The 19,349-nt window shown below is 42.9% G+C and overlaps 1 protein-coding gene across 2 annotated transcripts in view; it reads left to right on the top strand.

The window, feature by feature from the left end:
* The window catches only part of CPLX2 (complexin 2), a 98,992-nt gene that overhangs the window by 60,180 nt on the left and 19,463 nt on the right, over positions 1–19,349 (top strand). For both annotated transcript variants that reach the window (XM_075275056.1, XM_075275055.1), the window contains exon 2: positions 15,262–15,360. In XM_075275056.1, coding sequence (XP_075131157.1) covers positions 15,330–15,360 — 31 coding nt within the window. In that variant the 5' untranslated portion in view covers positions 15,262–15,329. The remainder of the gene's footprint in view (positions 1–15,261; positions 15,361–19,349) is intronic.

Here is a 19,349-nt window from a genome sequence, read left to right as displayed (position 1 = left end):
AGCAACTTTTTTGTCTTATTGACCTCCTTACTATACGGTACTTCACTATGTGCAGCTCGGTGCTGTTCTTTGTTTATCCATTATTTACACAGCGATACCATAACCACGGACCTTTGAGATAGGACAAGTGACGTCACTCACTGCTCTGCTTACAGGACAATCAGTTCTTCTAATTGCAGTTTGCTGACAAAGCTGAGGCTGTTATCTCTCTATGTAAACACACAGATAACACTGAGTCCATTCTGTACAAGCATCGGCATATTATCTGATCTGTATAAGTATTTTGATACTTCTGTGTCCCGTTCAGCAAGGAAAGGGGGTGGGGGGGATACAGGAAGTGAGAGTGATCAGAAGAGACAACAGGCAAACTGCTGAAACATTGAGATGGGAAAACCCCTTTAATGAGGCTCCCTACTGTCAGATGGGCGGTCCTTGGCTGTTTGTTCCAAGACTAGTTAGCATATTAGTTGAAAATCACATCACGGATTATTCAGGAATGGTAGGCGCTAGAGAAAAAATTCCAACTGCATCAGAATCAGTGACCTGCCATCTATTGAAGAATACAAAGAGTTGGAGTTGTTGAAGGTTCCAGTTTAACTCACTTGGCTCCCTGTAACCGATGAATGCCATTATTACACCTGATGTAGTTATCATTTTTAATTGGGAATAGTTTAAATGCAAAAACCTAAACCTCTTTTTGGTTTTGTATAGTAAACCATGTCCACGGTAGATTATCGTTCTTTCCATAGATAGCACTTTCGCCGTTTCGGAGATTTTCTTTTTGGCTACTGATGATATAATGTCTGTAACGATGAAGGCCTTAGTACTTTTCACTGGAAACAAATGTGTCCCTTGTCTCTTTTATGTATGCCTTAACGCTTAGGTCAGCAATGAACGATGCATTTGTGGTCTACATTTCCCACCATTAACAGTTTCCAATGCTCAATATAGAATAGCATTATCTTAAAATACTTGTACATTAGTGTGAACATACCGTACACTTTCATAATGTCTTTCTTGGAAATATTTCTTCTGTCAATGTCTTTTGTTCTCTTCAGATAGTTCTTGACAATATGTAATAGAGTATGATACATAGAATAGAATAAAATACTGTACCTGCAATACTCCTGATTCTACAGCTGCAGGTCTGAAATAGTCTCACGTGTGGTTTTCTTACTGGTTCCCCTTTAACAGATGAATGCCATTGCTATATCTGATGTAGTTATCACTTTTAACTGGGAATAGTCTAAAGCAAGCTGAGAAGCAGGGGAGAAACTTGAGGGGGTGCAGAGGGTGGAGTCGCACCAGGGCCCAGGAGCCTTAGGGGGCCCATAAGCTCTGGCATCAGTATTGAGATTGCAGCCAAGATTCCAACCCTCAGATTCCCCTAACCACACTATGGGCTAGTTCATATGGGGCCAAAGGGGCGGATTTTGACAGCGGAATCCACGTCATAATCCGCCCCTTTACAATGGTGGTCTATGGAGACCAATAGCGTTCTTTTTTCCGCTATCGGCAACTGCCGATAGCGGAAAAAAAGAAGCGAGCTGCCCTTTCTTCAGGCAGAAGCCGCGACTCGCTGAGCTGCCGCAACTTCCGTCGTCGGCCCATTCATTTGAGCCGACTCCGGAGTGGGGGAAGCCGCAACCGCGACATTGTGGCAGGCAGGTTTTGACCATATTTTGACTTGGCTCCCCGAGTCAAAATATGGTCAAAATCCGCCCCACCGCCCCCCATGTGAACGAGCCCTAAGCGTGATTAAACTCCTTAAACCCGTAACCATCACTATTAGAGACGAGAGGGTATTATTCGATCAAGTAGGTATTCGATCGAATAATACGTTACTCGAAATGCTCGTACTCGGTCGAATACCACGCGGTAAACTTAAAAGGTGTTTACTGCCTGGTATTCGACTTAGTACGTGTATTTTGAATACCGTAGTATTCGATCGAATACCTACTCGATCGAATACTACTCTCTCATCTCTAATCACTATCAAGAATTTTCTGTAGGGATGATGTAGTGGCCCCAGGCAAAACATTGCAGCGTGGCCCACTTTAGTTACGCCACTGCTGAGAAGACCAAAGTCTAGTTATATTGAGAATGATTTCAGGACGTAACCAATGACTTTCATATGATAAAGTCAGATCTGTAAGGAAAAGACCAGAAATTTAGTGTCCTGCACCCCTATGTACCATGTGTTATTTCTGGCCTTGCCAAATTCTTATGTAGCTAAGAGGTTTTTGTCCCTCTTAGGTACCAGGACCTGGATATGACTGTGTGGCACTACACCCTTGGGGGAATCTTTTAACTTGAAGAGTCAAAGTTCATTTTTAGGGCAGACCCGGTAGATAATAATAGGCAGGTTTTTTGGGTCCCCAAGCGGACCAGAAGAACAGAAACTGGGCGCAGGTGTGAACCTAGAGTTATGGACTAAAAAGTCCCATACACATTATAGGAGAGAAACCTGATGATTTCAGCGAGATAAGTCAACTATCTTATGTACGTGGAGTATGGCCGACTCTTCCCGGGCAGATGATGTCAACATGTCCAATCCTTTCTGCCCACAGGACCGCTGGTAAACGCGTCTGACAGCAGCTTTTCTCTAACCCATTAAAACCAAGTCTATAGGGGAATCCAGAGGGATAGTTGTCACCCAAACCATCAACTATTGAAGGTATATAGGCTGCTTTATCTTATAGACTGGCTAACCATTAGTATACAGTAGTTCACATTGAGTGTATGAAACGGAAAGGGATTTGTTAGCATCATTATCTAACAGAAATGTAAGTCTGACCCTCGCGCTTTTGTATTTCCATGCTCAACTGCAAATATTGGAAATGTAAATGTCAAGTTTCGATGTGCCCGGTACATTTCCAGATGCAATGATGTAGAATACCGCATGTGGTCTAATAGGCACGGTAACCTTTAACAGCCAAATGTAAACTGGATTGCCTCAGAAACAGAATATGGGTTACACAGATCTAGTTCAGTGTCTGGTACCTGGGGGAGTGACACAGTTTGTAAGAAAGTGCTTATCTAGCACAACTTTTAGAAGTATTTACTTATTCAGTCCCCCAAGACCTCGTCCTCCATCGCATAAGCCAGCGCTGGCATTTACCCTCTCCGCATCCTCAAGCACTTCCTCCATTTGTTTAACAGGATCAATAAACCCAGACTACAGAAACTGTTTTGTGAATAAGACATAGGCCAGGGTTCCTGAAATGACAATAATATTGTAAGATTTGTAAAGGTTTTACATTCCATTGTTAACCAGAGTCTTGCCTTAAAGGGGAATTGTCAGGTTGAACATATTGATATTTATTCATTAATGTTTAGAATGGGCTTATGAGTCCAGTGGGCGGTCCTATTCAGTGATTGGCAGCTATCTCTGTATACACTGATAGCTGTCTGTCACTGAGTTAAACCACGTATGGGACTCCTAAACCCATTATAGACATTGTAAGCAGGATTTACAATAAATTAATAAAATGCAAGTAATACGCAATGTTTCCTTACAAAACTAAAACCACAATTCCAAAAAAGTTGAGACACTGTAAAATGTAAAGGAAACAAGGATGGAATCTTTTGTAAATCTCATATAACCATATTTTAGTTACAATATAACATATAACACATATCAGAAGGTGAAAGTTACACAATATAATATAAAGCAGATATCAGAAGGTGAAAGTTACACAATATAATATAGAACCCCAATCAGAAGGTGAAAGTTACACAATATAATATAGAACACATATCAGAAGGTGAAAGTTACACAATATAATATAAAACACATCAAAGAAGGTGAAAGTTACACAATATATTATAGAACACATCAAAGAAGGTGAAAGTTACACAATATAATACAGAACACATATCAGAAGGTGAAATTTACACAATATAATATAGAACACATAAACGAAGGTGAACGTTACACAATATAATATAGAACAGATATCAGAAGGTGAAAGTTACACAATATAATATAGAACACATATCAGAAGGTGAAAGTTACACAATATATTATAGAGCAGATATCAGAAGGTGAAAATTATACAATATAACATAGAGCACATAAACGAAGGTGAAAGTTACACAATATAATATAGAACACATAAACGAAGGTGAACGTTAAACAATATAATATAGAACAGATATCAGAAGGTGAAAGTTACACAATATAATATAGAACACATATCAGAAGGTGAAAGTTACACAATAGAACATAAAACACATATCAGAAGGTGAAAGTTACACAATATATTATAGAGCAGATATCGGAAGGTGAAAGTTACACAATATAATATAGAACACATAAAAGAAGGTGAAAGTTACTAGAGATGAGCGAACACTAAAATGTTCGAGGTTCGAAATTCGATTCGAACAGCTGCTCACTGTTCGAGTGTTCGAATGGGTTTCGAACCCCATTATAGTCTATGGGGAACATAAACTCGTTAAGGGGGAAACCCAAATTCGTGTCTGGAGGGTCACCAAGTCCACTATGACACCCCAGGAAATGATACCAACACCCTGGAATGACACTGGGACAGCAGGGGAAGCATGTCTGGGGGCATAAAAGTCACTTTATTTCATGGAAATCCCTGTCAGTTTGCGATTTTCGCAAGCTAACTTTTCCCCATAGAAATGCATTGGCCAGTGCTGATTGGCCAGAGTACGGAACTCGACTAATCAGCGCTGGCTCTGCTGGAGGAGGCGGAGTCTAAGATAGCTCCACACCAGTCTCCATTCAGGTCCGACCTTAGACTCCGCCTCCTCCGGCAGAGCCAGCGCTGATTGGCCGAAGGCTGGCCAATGCATTCCTATGCGAATGCAGACTTAGCAGTGCTGAGTCAGTTTTGCTCAACTACACATCTGATGCACACTCGGCACTGCTACATCAGATGTAGCAATCTGATGTAGCAGAGCCGAGGGTGCACTAGAACCCCTGTGCAAACTCAGTTCACGCTAATAGAATGCATTGGCCAGCGCTGATTGGCCAATGCATTCTATTAGCCCGATGAAGTAGAGCTGAATGTGTGTGCTAAGCACACACATTCAGCACTGCTTCATCAAGCCAATACAATGCATTAGCCAGTGCTGATTGGCCAGAGTACGGAATTCGGCCAATCAGCGCTGGCCAATGCATTCTATTAGCCCGATGAAGTAGAGCTGAATGTGTGTGCTAAGCACACACATTCAGCACTGCTTCATCAAGCCAATACAATGCATTAGCCAGTGCTGATTGGCCAGAGTACGGAATTCGGCCAATCAGCGCTGGCTCTGCTGGAGGAGGCGGAGTCTAAGGTCGGACCTGAATGGAGACTGGTGTGGAGCGATCTTAGACTCCGCCTCCTCCAGCAGAGCCAGCGCTGATTGGCCGAATTCCGTACTCTGGCCAATCAGCACTGGCTAATGCATTGTATTGGCGTGATGAAGCAGTGCTGAATGTGTGTGCTTAGCACACACATTCAGCTCTACTTCATCGGGCTAATAGAATGCATTGGCCAATCAGCGCTGGCCAATGCATTCTATTAGCGTGAACTGAGTTTGCACAGGGGTTCTAGTGCACCCTCGGCTCTGCTACATCAGATTGCTACATCTGATGTAGCAGTACCGAGTGTGCATCAGATGTGTAGTTGAGCAAAACTGACTCAGCACTGCTAAGTCTCTGCATTCGCATAGGAATGCATTGGCCAGCCTTCGGCCAATCAGCGCTGGCTCTGCCGGAGGAGGCGGAGTCTAAGGTCGGACCTGAATGGAGACTGGTGTGGAGCGATCTTAGACTCCGCCTCCTCCAGCAGAGCCAGCGCTGATTGGTCGAGTTCCGTACTCTGGCCAATCAGCGCTGGCCAATGCATTCTATTAGCCCGATGAAGTAGAGCTGAATGTGTGTGCTTAGCACACACATTCAGCTCTACTTCATCAGGCTAATAGAATACATTGGCCAATCAGCGCTGGCCAATGCATTCTATTAGCTTGATGAAGCAGAGTGTGCACAAGGGTTCAAGCGCACCCTCGGCTCTGATGTAGCAGAGCTGAGGGTGCACAAGGGTTCAAGTGCACCCTCGGCTCTCCTACATCAGAGCTGAGGGTGCGCTTGAACCCTTGTGCACACTCTGCTTCATCAAGCTAATAGAATGCATTGGCCAGCACTGATTGGCCAGAGTACGGAATTCGGCCAATCAGCGCTGGCCAATGCATCCCTATGGGAAAAAGTTTATCTCACAAAAATCACAATTACACACCCGATAGAGCCCCAAAAAGTTATTTTTAATAACATTCCCCCCTAAATAAAGGTTATCCCTAGCTATCCCTGCCTGTACAGCTATCCCTGTCTCATAGTCACAAAGTTCACATTCTCATATGACCCGGATTTGAAATCCACTATTCGTCTAAAATGGAGGTCACCTGATTTCAGCAGCCAATGACTTTTTCCAATTTTTTTCAATGCCCCCAGTGTCGTAGTTCCTGTCCCACCTCCCCTGCGCTGTTATTGGTGCAAAAAAGGCGCCAGGGAAGGTGGGAGGGGAATCGAATTTTGGCGCACTTTACCACGTGGTGTTCGATTCGATTCGAACATGGCGAACACCCTGATATCCGATCGAACATGTGTTCGATAGAACACTGTTCGCTCATCTCTAAAAGTTACACAATATAGAGCAGATATCAGGAGGTGAAAGTTAGATGTTTCTCTATTTCATTTGAAAAAAAAACTGATTTAGAAATTGATGCAGCGACACATCTGAATAAAGTTTTGACATGTCCACCATTGTGCAACACCTCAACTTCTTTTTACAACGGTCTATAAATGTCTGGGAAGTGAGGCGAGCAAGTGCTGTAGATTTTGGACAGGAATGTTGTCCGATTTTTGTGTCCTGTAGGGTTCTAACTGCACAACAGTGCTAAGTTGACTTTGCTTTGTATTTTTTTTATTTCATAATGCACCAAACGTTTTCCATGGATGAATTATCTGGACTGCAGGCAGCCTGGTTCAGCACCAGAACTGCAGAACCTTGTGCAAAGTCTTCCTGTTGTGATGGATGTGTAGTGTTTAGTTGTCTTCTTGAAATACATAAACAGATTTCGTCCAGACAGAAGCATAAAACCTCTATATTTTGCTCATCGCTCATCTCATAGGCATTAATGTAACCACATACCATTACAGATACAGGCTTTTGAACAGTGCACTGATAACAAGCTGCTTCTGAGCCACAGGACATGGCATCCGTGGTTTCCATAAAACATTTAAATAGTTGATTCATCTGACCACAGAACTATTTTTTCATTTTGCCCAGAAAAATTGTGGACATTTATGAATTGCGTTCATATATGACTTCTTCTTTGCATAATACAGCTTTAACTTGCATTTGTGGATTGTTCTCAAACTAGGATTTTTGGAACTATTCCTGAGCCCATGCAGTGATTTGAGTTACTGATTCATACCTGGTTTTAATGCTGTGACACCTGAGGGCATGCAGATCAGGAACATCTAATACTGACACATGAATTTCTCCAGATTCTCTGAAACTTTTGATGATATTATGTACTGTACATAGTGGAATATTCAAAGTCTGCAATTTTAGGTTGAAGAACATTTTTCTGTCACTCTATCATGCTCTTTTTTTATACACGGTCATTTGGATTAATTGAAAATTGACCCTCTAGCAGTTTTTCATTAGTACCACTTCATTTTACAGCCTTTTATTAACCTTGTCCCAATTTTTTTTTAGATTTGTTGCTGCATCAATTTTTAAATTTGTTAATTTTTTCAACTTTCAGATCCTGATATGTGTTCTATGTTCTATTGAGAATAAAATATGATTATATGAGTTTACAAATCCTTACTAGTGTTGGGCTAATCAGCTTGCAATTAGAGATGAGCGAGTAGTACTCGATCGAGTAAGTATTCGATCGAATACTACGGTATTCGAAATACTCGTACTTGATCGAGTACCACTCGCTATTCGAATGGAAAAGTTCGATGCAGAACCAGCATTGATTGGCCAAATGCTATACAGTCGGCCAATCAATGCTGGTTCTTCTCCTACCTTTAGAAGTCTTCTCCATGCAGCTTCCCCGCGGCATCTTCAGGCTCTGAATTCACTCTGGCAGGTATCGGGTAGTGCGGACATGCGCAGTCGGATCTGCCCACGCCCGATGCCTGGCAGAGTGAATGAACAGCCGGAAGACGCCACGGGGACGCTGCACGGAGAAGACTTCTCGGAGGATCTAGCCCGACCCTCACTCGTGGACTTGGTAAGTTTAATTTGATCGAACGTTGCCTACCCCTGAAACGAGCATTTTCCCCCCATAGACTATAATGGGGTTTGATATTCGATTCGAGTAGTCGAATATTGAGGGACTACTCTAAACGAATATCGAATCTCGAACATTTTACTGTTCGCTCATCTCTACTTGCAATGAGCTGGATTTGTCCCAGATATTCCAATTGTTTGGGTTTTTTTGCCAAAACCGAACAATTTGGGATTAATCTCAGATGAACTGACATGGCCGTGTGTTGATGATACTCAGCAGGTCCATGTCACCACTGAGGCCTGTGATTGGGCGCGTTATATCACAGAAGAGCGCCACATGCCAGCTTTGGAGCTCTTCTCAGACATCACATTCCCGGAAGAAGGAAGATACAGATCACTGGGCACGTCTCCTTTGGGTCTACCCTTATTAACCCAGAATATCAACCCAGCCCCACAGATAGAAAGGTTAAGGTCACTGGAATCAAAGAGAATTTTCCATTTGGGAGTCAGTGTCTCTGATGCCAAGATACGCAGTTTGGTCAATATGCAAAGGAGCAACAAGGGAATTACCGCTTAACTCTTTGGACCTTGCTGATCCAAGGAGCTCACTTGCATACTACAAAAAAGTTGATCTCAGCAACAGAGGCACCATATCACAAAGGGAAAACACTGTATGATTCAGGTGACCCAAACCTATATGCAAAGATGGACTAATATTCTCGATTCTGGTGACAGAGCTTTTGTCCTAGGGTCCGTCCAACCTCTGCATCACCTATGGCACGGTCCATCTTAATCATTTTAGAAAATTTGGTTTAGAAACCATAGGACCAAATATTATGATACATTATAGAATTGCTATGCTGCCCTACGTCTTACTAGCATCCATAGCTAGGACTGTAGCCCAGTTTAGTTCCTGAAAAAGATGAATTCCCCTCCAGCGGATGGAAGACACCAGATTCAGGGTGAGATATATTGTCCCATAGCATTGTATCTTCATTATCTTGAGCTTCGCGCATTGATTATCTAGTTAAGGGCTTTTAATTGCCTAGAGAGCTGAGAACACTCATCTACATTATAGTAATGGATACAAAAATCCATTGAATGGCTGAAGAATATATGACATCATAGAAAACCTATAAAGATAAGCAATATATTAATACAACAGGACCAAGTTTAAGAAATGTTGTTTCTTTGGCAGCAAAAAATTGATCAGTATATATTGGGGGAAATCTATCGATGTATCTACACCATCTTTCTGACATAGATGTATGATAATGTGGTTCGCCTTTGGCTCTTTTATGAACCAAGGATGTGCCATATCCCCTATTTTGTACCTCACTGGCCACCTTCCAGGGATGTGGACGGAGCGGGGCAGACCGGGATGTGACTTATACGGGAATTCTACACCAGTTCCTGAATGGCTTTTTCATCCACCACTTTCAGTTTCAAACCAATGGACACAAGATGGACCCCATTATAGTGTGTAATGGTTGTCCGTTGTTCTGGTCTTCTGACTAAGTCTGATCCTATTGTAAAAATGCCTTATTATATTGAAAAATCTGTAATATTAACTAATGACTAAATGACTAACCATGACGTCAGGACTAGAGATGAGCGAGTAGTATTCAATCGAGTAGGTATTCGATCGAATACTACGGTATTCGAAATACTCGTACTCGATCGAGTACCACTCGCTATTCCAATTGAAAAATTTGATGCAGAACCAGCGTTGATTGGCCGAATGCTATACAGTTGGCCAATCAACGCTGGTTCTTCTCCTACCTTTAAAAGTCTTCTCCGCGCAACGTCCCCGTGGCGTCTTCTGTCTCTGAATTCACTCTGCCAGGCATCGGGCCTGGGCAGAGCCGACTGCGCATGCCCGCGCTACAAGAAAATGGCCGCTTTGACTGCTTTGGCAGAGTGAATTCAGAGCCGGAAGATGCCGTGGGGAAGCTGCACGGAGAAGACTTCTCAGAGAATCCAGCCCGACCCTCACTCGTGGACTTGGTAAGTATAATTTGATCGAATGTTGCCTACCCCTGAAATGAGCATTTTTCCCCCCATAGAGTAATAAGATTCGATATTCGATTCGAGTAGTCGAATATTGAGGGGCTACTCGAAACGAATATCGAATATCGAGTATTTAACTACTCGCTCATCTCTAGTCAGGACTTATTAGTTTATAATAGAGTAAAATCTGTATTTTTATACACCGAGTTCTAAGAGTTAAACCTTTCCATTATGGAAGCATGATGTTTTATTAAACAGAACCAGGGAAAAATTGTTTATTCAAATGTGAGTGGAAAATTGTTAGTGTTAGTATAACATCTGCTTACTAGTCTATTAAATGAAGGCTGTCACCAGGATATAGATAAGGAGTGAAGACTGTGGGGTATACCAGAGCCTCAGAAATCTGAATAAAGAGCCTTTGGAGGGTCTGCCATATATACCAGCCATATATGAGTTTCATTTGCAAATCTATTGGACTATTTAAAGGCATGATGGGGTTTGGCATAAAGTCCCCTGAAACGCGCTGTGCCTAGTGTGATATCGCGTTTTCTGGTGGGAGGCTCCATTTGTTATGTCAGTCCAGGTAGCTGCAACGGGGCTAAGGGATAGCAGTAGGGAATCTCGCCCTGCACTACTCCCACTAGCTATCCCGGTCCCTGCCTCACGGGTGTGGGTCGGCTGTACTCAGGCTAAGCCTGACCCCGACAGCTCCTCTCTCACTGATTCCGTAGGCCTAGAGGGAAGTGGGAGAAGGAATGCCCTATAAGATCTCTAGGGACTGGAGACTAAAGGGGTCACCCCTAACGAACAAGTGAAGCTGCTACTGACAGGGACTGACAAGGGTGTGCGCTGACTAACAACACAAGCAGCACACAGGAAAAATGTGGGAAAGGATTCCCCCAAACCAATATCGGAAGGAACCATACACTAGGAAACAAACACAGGGAAACTGAGTAGAAATCAAAGGATAAGGCAATTCACTCACACAGTCAATTATACACAGAGGTAGGATTGGTGAACACAGAAGGGAAAACACACAAACCAACTCGTTCACCCAAACCTCCCAAAAATCAACCACGGAACTTCCTCTATCCCAGAACACCACCTACTCCTCCTCCTAAGGCCTAGCTCTGTAAAAGCGACACTCAGCACAGAGCCATGGGAGGCATGGGTTTAAATACAGAGTAGAGACCACTCCTCCCAGGTGCAAATGGGAGGACAGACTAATCAACCAGGAGATAAAGCTGCCTACCAGCAGTGCGCGCGTGCAAGTCAGAAGGTGTGCACCAATACTCACGACAGGACAACCCCGCAGCGCCAGGATGCCACCCCAGACACCGCGCAGCCAAAAACTCCCCAGGTAAGAAAAATAGAAAGTAAAGAACCTAAATACTCCTAACACCATTTGAGAAAGATGGTTAAAGGCATTCAAAGCCATATTCTATCTAACTATGTATCTAGCTAGCTACAATATACACTTGGGTACAAGGGAGAGGCAACAAGCAAAAACAGCTCAAAGTCAGGACTCAAACCTGAAAGATGAGCTCAGGAGCCCACGGTAGATAGGGAACCATTCTGAAGTCTGCAGGTAGGTCGTGATTACTAAGATGACTGAATGGTCGTCATGGACAGACAGACTAACATCCAGAAACACAAAGCAGTGATCTTTTCCAGGCATATTCTTCCACTAACTACAAATCTATATCTTTCATTTCACCACAAACATGAATCCCAGGACGTTTTCTTCGCTTACCCTTAGTCCTACAGTAGCTCAGGCTTTCACACTGAGCTACTAGACCCTTACAACATGTCAAGATTCCTTTTCTTCATTACCTTTTAGAGCCTTTTAGAGCCAGGCTTCCCGTCCAGCACATGGCGCCACCTGCGGGCCAATCCAAACCTCGCCCTCCGCGTTGTGCAGTGAGGTATCTGGAGTCTATGTCCAGTTTTCGGCCCACTGAGCATGCTCAGACATTTTGGAGCTGCTCAGAGGCTAAGTGCCATCCTCTCCCTACTGAGCATGCTCAGACATTTTGGGTCCGCTCAGAGGCTAAGTCCCATTTTGGCCATACTGAGCATGATCGGTGACGTCATGCCACCGCCCCTGTTGGGCGGGGACTAGCCTTTAAATAGTGTGAGCCGACGCCCGCCCAGTGCTCACACTTTGACTAAAATTGAGACAGGAGGTTAGGGTCAGGTTCCTGTGAATGTCAGGTCAGGGATCTAAACTAGGACTCCTTGGCTCTGCCAGTAGGAACCCCCCTAAACCTATTGGAATTGTCCAATCATATTGTTGCTCCCAAACTGGTTAGGAGCCCTTTGTGTTACTGACCAGGGGTGAAGTTTAACCCCTGGCAGCCTTTCCTGTGCAGCAGGCTGAAGCTTGTATTAGTGCCTATTCCTCTGCTGTATTTTAGCAGAAGTCTTGTGCAAGGCTTCTTTCAGCTTCACTCAGCGGCTTTGCACAGGTGCACTCTCCCAGTGAGGTTAACTGGTGAGAGTGTGTTTGCAGTTAGTTCACACCAGAACCGCACAAACACCACTGCCAGTGCAGTTAACTGGTGGTTAGCCTTTCAGGCACACGGCCGCCTCTTCCCCCTGGGGCTTGTGGACCTCACTGCAGTGTCTGCAGTCCAGCGGTTCTGTCATTGTTAAAATATTATTTTCATATATATAGACAGAACTGTAACAGCCACTTAATGTTCAATTTAGCTGATGTAGATCAAGGTCATGAGAGCGCACCAAATGCAATACTGTAGCAGGATAAACAAGGACTAGAGTAAGGCATGTCTCATGTAACGTGTAAACCGAAGTTGGGACCTCACATGGATACTGAATTAATGGGTTCTGGTACTTAATGGAGAGAGATTCTGGGCCTTACATGGTTACTGAATTAATGGGTTCTGGTACTTAGTGAAGACAGAGGCTTTTAGGCAAGAGAAGGCCATTATTTCCTCATTTACGTCTATGAGATTATGGAAAGTCCAGATGGTCGATGTGTCAGAATCATAGTTTTAAATTAAATATTGCCAAATATACATTCTTTATATTGTCTGTATTTTATCATTATAGAGATGGTTATTATTTTCCTATTGATGATGGCTCTATCATGGCCAGGTAGGATCTGGTTTTCTGATACTTGTCTAGTTAGAAAAGTTTAGTAAATGAGTTGCATTTGGCGTGACTCTGGAATCCTGACCAATTTCCCTCTCATATATTATTCAACGCCATATCCTTCAATGTATTAATGTCATAAAACATGTGTCATACTTGGACAGATCTAGATTTACATAGTAAAATTTTACAAATTTTTCTTTGCTACGTTTTTCTGAAAACCTCACAGTGCCGGGGTGATTTTTGGGCATCAATGATGAACATGGCATAAAGTATTTTATAGGGTAAAAGAGTCTGCAATGTCCACGACCTAAGGCTACCTTAGGTGCCAATGACCCCATACGAGTGAATGGCTGATACTTATCTGCAGCCGGACTGTGGCTTCTATCTGTGACCACATGGCCACACAGCTCTGATCAATGCATGCATTAAATGGATAGAGGATTATCTCTTTGGCTTGGAATTAGGTGTGATGCCTCCTACTGGTTGGTCTATACCGTTTCCAACTTGACTATATAAGAAACAAGATTCAGATAGTTCTCGAAATCACAAGGAACGTCTTCCAGGCTGAAGAAACATTTGCACTATTCTTTAGTCTCCACGCCCCTGTGGATGATGATAAGGGAGAAAAGATCTAGTAACTAAACATTCCGCCTTTGGAAGCCGTAATCCTTAGCAAACCTTCCTACTACTTACTAGAATTACAGTTGTAGGCAGTAATGTGTTTCCATTTTACCAGGAGCCTAGCTATAGGGACTGTAGAGGTAGCTCAAGGGACTGTCTAAAACTCAAGTAGACCCCAGTGTTAGCAATAGCGCACGATAAGTGGGGCCCGATTATAATTCATAACTACATCAATCCCCAGGTTGGATCAGCTTTCGGCACACCTTGGGAAAAATTATTAGTTGCACCTTTGTGTGTCTGTAACATGTCACCCAGCCTCAATAACCATGTGAAAGAATACCAAAAAGTTTTGGTGCCGTTATTAGAACTTAAATAGGTGCAACTATGAACTTTGCTAAAGGGGTTGATCTAAGCTTTTAAGTTATTCCCTATCCATTGGATTGTGTATAACACACTGATCGGTGGGCGTCTAACCGCTAAGATCCCTACCGATCACAACTAATTGGATTGGCAGGCCAAATATTCCAGGGTGGCATAGAGAATGAATGGAATGACATTGATAATGCTTGGCTTGCTGCTCCATTGGGATAGAGTAACCCCTGTTCAAGTGATCAAGGGGGTCCCAGCAGGCAGATCAAATGTTACATGCAACAGGAAAAATACGTTTCCATTCTCGGTAGTCCTCCTGTTCAAAAACTTTCTGTTTATCCTCCCGATGCCGCTTCTGCGAGTCTATAATAACTGGTGGCAAAAATAATTCAAGGTTCTATTTTTGCCAGAAAAAGTGTCAAGTTCTTCTTTGCTCAATTGCATGTAATTAAGAAGTTTCTGCCGCAGTGTGATACAAACATAGAATACTAATCTAAAAATACAGGAACCCCAATGGAAACTGGTAGAAAATGTCAGGGAAAGGGGAAGCAGACTTTCCTTGTGCTCCTGATTTTACGCATTGCTTAGACTGAAGGTCGTTTATTACTTGTAATTATCTTTATTTGACTTTTATATTAATTATACAGTCCTCCAGATCCAGGGGGACCAGTTTATATTCATGTAGCGTCAGTAATGAGAATACATTGACGACGGGACATGCCATCATTCTAACTTACTGTAGACACGTTACAAACACTCGTTGGTAGTCATGGACACTACATGTCTTGATTTAATAGATGTGATAAATTGCAGTAATATTTACATTTTATATCAATTTCCTTGAAATATTCTATATTTCTGAATATGTTCTCTCTCTTTCTTTTAGAGTGTCCTTACAACAGTACTGGATGAGAATATCTCTTTGACCAGCAGGGCAGAACTCATCAGAGGACCATGGATTTTGTTATGAAACAAGCTTTAGGGGGTAAGAGATCTTTTCTGTAACCCTGATCATCTGCTCCTGATTGAAAAACTATACTGGGATTACTATAGTTTCTAATATGCTTAAAGGAACAATAAACATAGAACAGATCTACACACACACACTAAGAGCCTTGTGATAGGCTTGAAGACAACTGGCCAAAGCAGGAGCCTCCAAACCGTGCTCTGTTTGCGGTAGAACAAAAATATTGTTAATGGGGTGTTCAAGTTCTTAATGAGACGGGATACTGAGGCTTGAGATAACAGATACTCTATACCAGGGGTGCCCAATACGTCGATCGCGATCTACTGGTCGATCGCAAAGGACGTATGGGTCGATCACAGGATGCAGGGATCCCCGGTGTCTGCTTGTTCTCAGTGCAGGCTGAGAGTCGACTCTCAGCCTGCGCTGTGAACAAGCACTCCGGAAACTTGCAGGCCGGGTAGCAGAAGCTCCGGGGGATGACGGGCTCCCCGCTCTTAGGGATGGAGGGGGCCAGGGTGCTGCTTGTTCACAGCGCAGGCTGAGAGTCATCTCCGGACACTAGCAGGCGGGGCTGCCGCAGCCCCAGCCTGCCAGTGTCCAGAGATAACTCTCAGCCTGCGCTGTGAACAAGCAGACACCGGGGATCCCTGGGCGGCCACAGAACGCCGCGGTCTCCTGCTCTCACGATCTGCCCGGCCCCACCCACATGCCCGACCCCGCCCACAGGCCAGTCCTGGCCCCGCCCACAAGTGGGTAGTAGATCTTTTGCCTTGGTCAGCTAATAAAGTAGCTCACACGCTGAAAAAGTGTGAGCACCCCTGCTGTATACCTACCTGTTCTTGTTACCGGAGATCTACCAGAGAGTCTCCATTTGGGTTCCCCTAACTGTACGCGAGCACTTCAGACAATGAGTGGCTGATACTCTGATTGGTTAATGTAATCCCGTGCAGGGTAAAGGCGAAGAACACCAGAGATGTCCAGATAAAAGGATGAGTAATTATAAAATATTTATTATAAGTTTCACTAGCCAACAATATTAAGAACTGGAACACCCCTTTAAGCTTCTAGTCAAATATGAAGCAGAGCAGCAAGAAATCAACTCCTTTGTTGTATGCGTCGTTTCTACGAAATTCGAAATTCAGAATGGGGTTGTCCACATGAAAGAACCCCTTTTCATAGGTTTTGTTGGGCTACCATAATGGGGATACCGTTCCTGATATCCTTATCTACATGTCAGAAAATGGTGATATGCTATGAATGGTTCTGGATGACCTTGGCCGTCTATTACATACACTGTAGCTGTGATGTCCACTGTTCAATATCAGGAGGGGTTTAAGAAGTCAAATCCGTGGCTGATCCAAGTACAGCTTTATGGGAAACAAGAGTGATTTATCATTTATTATATCCAGCTATAATGTGTCACTAAAATAGGTTTAAAATAAGCCCATGGTTATGTGATTGACAGTCCGTGGTCAGGTGATTGCCAGTCTACGCTCAGGTAATTGACGGTCCATGGTCAGGTGATTGACAATCTATGGTCAGGTGATTTACAGTCTATGGTCATGTGATTTACGGTTAGTGATCAGGTGATTGACGGTCCATGGTCAGGTGATTGACGGTCCATGGTCAGGTGATTGACGGTCCATGGTCAGGTGATTGACGGTCCATGTTCAGGTGATTGACCGGCCATGGTCAGGTGATTGACACTCCATAGTCATGTGATTGACAGTCCATGGTTGGGCAATTGACAGTCTATGGTCAGGTGATTGACACTCCATGGTCATGTGATTGACCGTCTATGGTCAGATGATTGACTGTCTATGGTCAGGTGATTGACCGTCTATGGTCAGGTGATTGACCATCTATGGTCAGGTGATTGACAGTCAATGATCAGAAGGAATTGATACAGAAAGTATATATTTGAAAGTAGACAAACACTTTAAGGAGTCTATGAGATCAGAAGGAAGACCTTACTTTTTTCCAGATATAGACAATTGACAAGAGTGTCCTTGATCCTCGAATACGAGACCTCTCCATACAATGTCTGGAGCTATTTAGTTTCACTTTATTCAATCCCGGGTTACCTTCCATTATATACTGGGTTATTTTCTTGCTTCTTCTAGACAGGCAATGTAGTTAATGATGTGATGCTTTCCCCGAGCCACAGAATTTAGCCATTCTGGGGTCTAGTTGTATATTGCTTGCAGGCTATGCATGAATATTCAATATCACCTCCTACTGTGCCTGCTCCTCGCAAGAACCTTATATCTGATTCATAACACAAAACATATCAATTTCGCTTTGAAATATTTTCATTAGCTCAGTTTGATCAGTGTAATACAAGATGGTTTCTGAGTAATTCTGATTGATTGTGCTGACATTTTCATGAAAGATGAATCTTTCCAAGTCCCAAATGGCGGCAGAGTTTATTTCTTATTTCAGAACTCTATGGGTCATCCACATTAGTCTAGAGTTGATCAAACAGGATGATTTTAACCAAATGAATTATCGTTTTAACAGATGAAGAAAAACGTCTGTGTTTAAAAAATTTCCAAGAAACATTTCGAGACTGTTCCCAAAAATATAGTTTGCGCTTTGACTCTTGCTACTGACATGATACATGAAAGAAACAGAGAAATTCACGAAGTACAAGATCTTGACATTGAATTGATTAGAAAGAGGAGGTCCAAAGCCCAATTTGTGCCAGTGGTGGTCAGAGTTCTGGGCAAGGTGAAAAAATTTTGGAGCCCCAATGTGGAGGGCAGCATGGTGGCTCAGTAGTTGGTACTTCCAGCACCGGAGTCCTTAGGTTTAATCCAACCAAGAGAAACATCTGCAAGGGGGATCCAATGTCCTTCTCCTTAGTAGTCACTAACACTTCTAAATACATTTCTTCAATTTGGTTTTCTTAATTATTTTTTTTAAACTTCAGTTTTCTGGCTTCTAAATTGGATATATTGAAGTTAGAATGTTGGTTTCCATGGAGTAATTAGCATTGATGATTATGCGTTGCAAATATTAATACAAAGCTATGTAACATATGAGAAGATGAAAGCCAAGTGCCGGAGTCCCGCTATATCAGTCCCAGATTCCTGACATATGTGTGGTCCAGGGCAAGGTGTAGGTCCTAAGACTTGTTACTGGCCCATAAAGGGTTGCAGAGCCTGCACTTCAGGGCAGATCCAGGAAGTAAGGAGGCGTCTGGGTCTGTCCTGTAACCCTGAGTCCGGTGAGACTATATTGTGCTTGTTTTTTGTGTGGCTGATAGTAAGCCACATGTATAGTTAGGCCATTTGTTCTGTTTAGTTGTTCGCTCGGACGAGCAGGAATTTGTTTTATTTTTGCCTGAAGTTAAGGTTGTATTTTATTTTGCATCAAGGTTTATTTATTGTGCTGTTGATCTTAAATAAACCATTTTGCTGCAATATTTGTGTCCCTGTCTTGACTGGGTCCACAACATTACTTCTACTGAGCTACCTCCCCCCACAAATGGCTTATTACATTAGCATTACACATTGCGTTACTTCATTACATCACTTTAGTTTAGTGGTCATTAAGGATAAAGAGTTTCTACACGGATGATGTGTAGACCGAACTACTTATTTAGTCTCTTTTTCCATCACTATCATGGTGTATATAGATAAAAAAAAAATTGGGCTTATCCATGTCTGCTTCTTGTGGACATGTGATGTCCATGTGAATTGCGTGTTATTGCTCGTGTGCTGTCCATAGCTGATATGAAAAACACATCATTCTTTTTTCTTCCAACGTATTTCTACCTTTGTCAGTGACTTTGGGACCATAAAAACACAATGACATGTGGATACCATCCATTGGCAAATTTGGATTGGACACCATTTTAAATGTTTATAGTTTCATAGATCAGATCACAGATTGATACAACCAGACTTGACAAAGGGATGAATGCTAAAACACTAACCTGATCGAGTAGATGACACAACTATGATCGGAGCCATGTGTATACATGACTGGCGTGAGGCTGATGA

This window comes from Leptodactylus fuscus, chromosome 5 (assembly GCF_031893055.1).
Source record: "Leptodactylus fuscus isolate aLepFus1 chromosome 5, aLepFus1.hap2, whole genome shotgun sequence".
Classification (NCBI taxonomy): Eukaryota; Metazoa; Chordata; class Amphibia; order Anura; family Leptodactylidae; genus Leptodactylus; species Leptodactylus fuscus.
The sequence above is the reverse complement of the archived record's forward strand: the minus strand, read 5'-3'. Positions and strand labels throughout refer to the sequence as shown.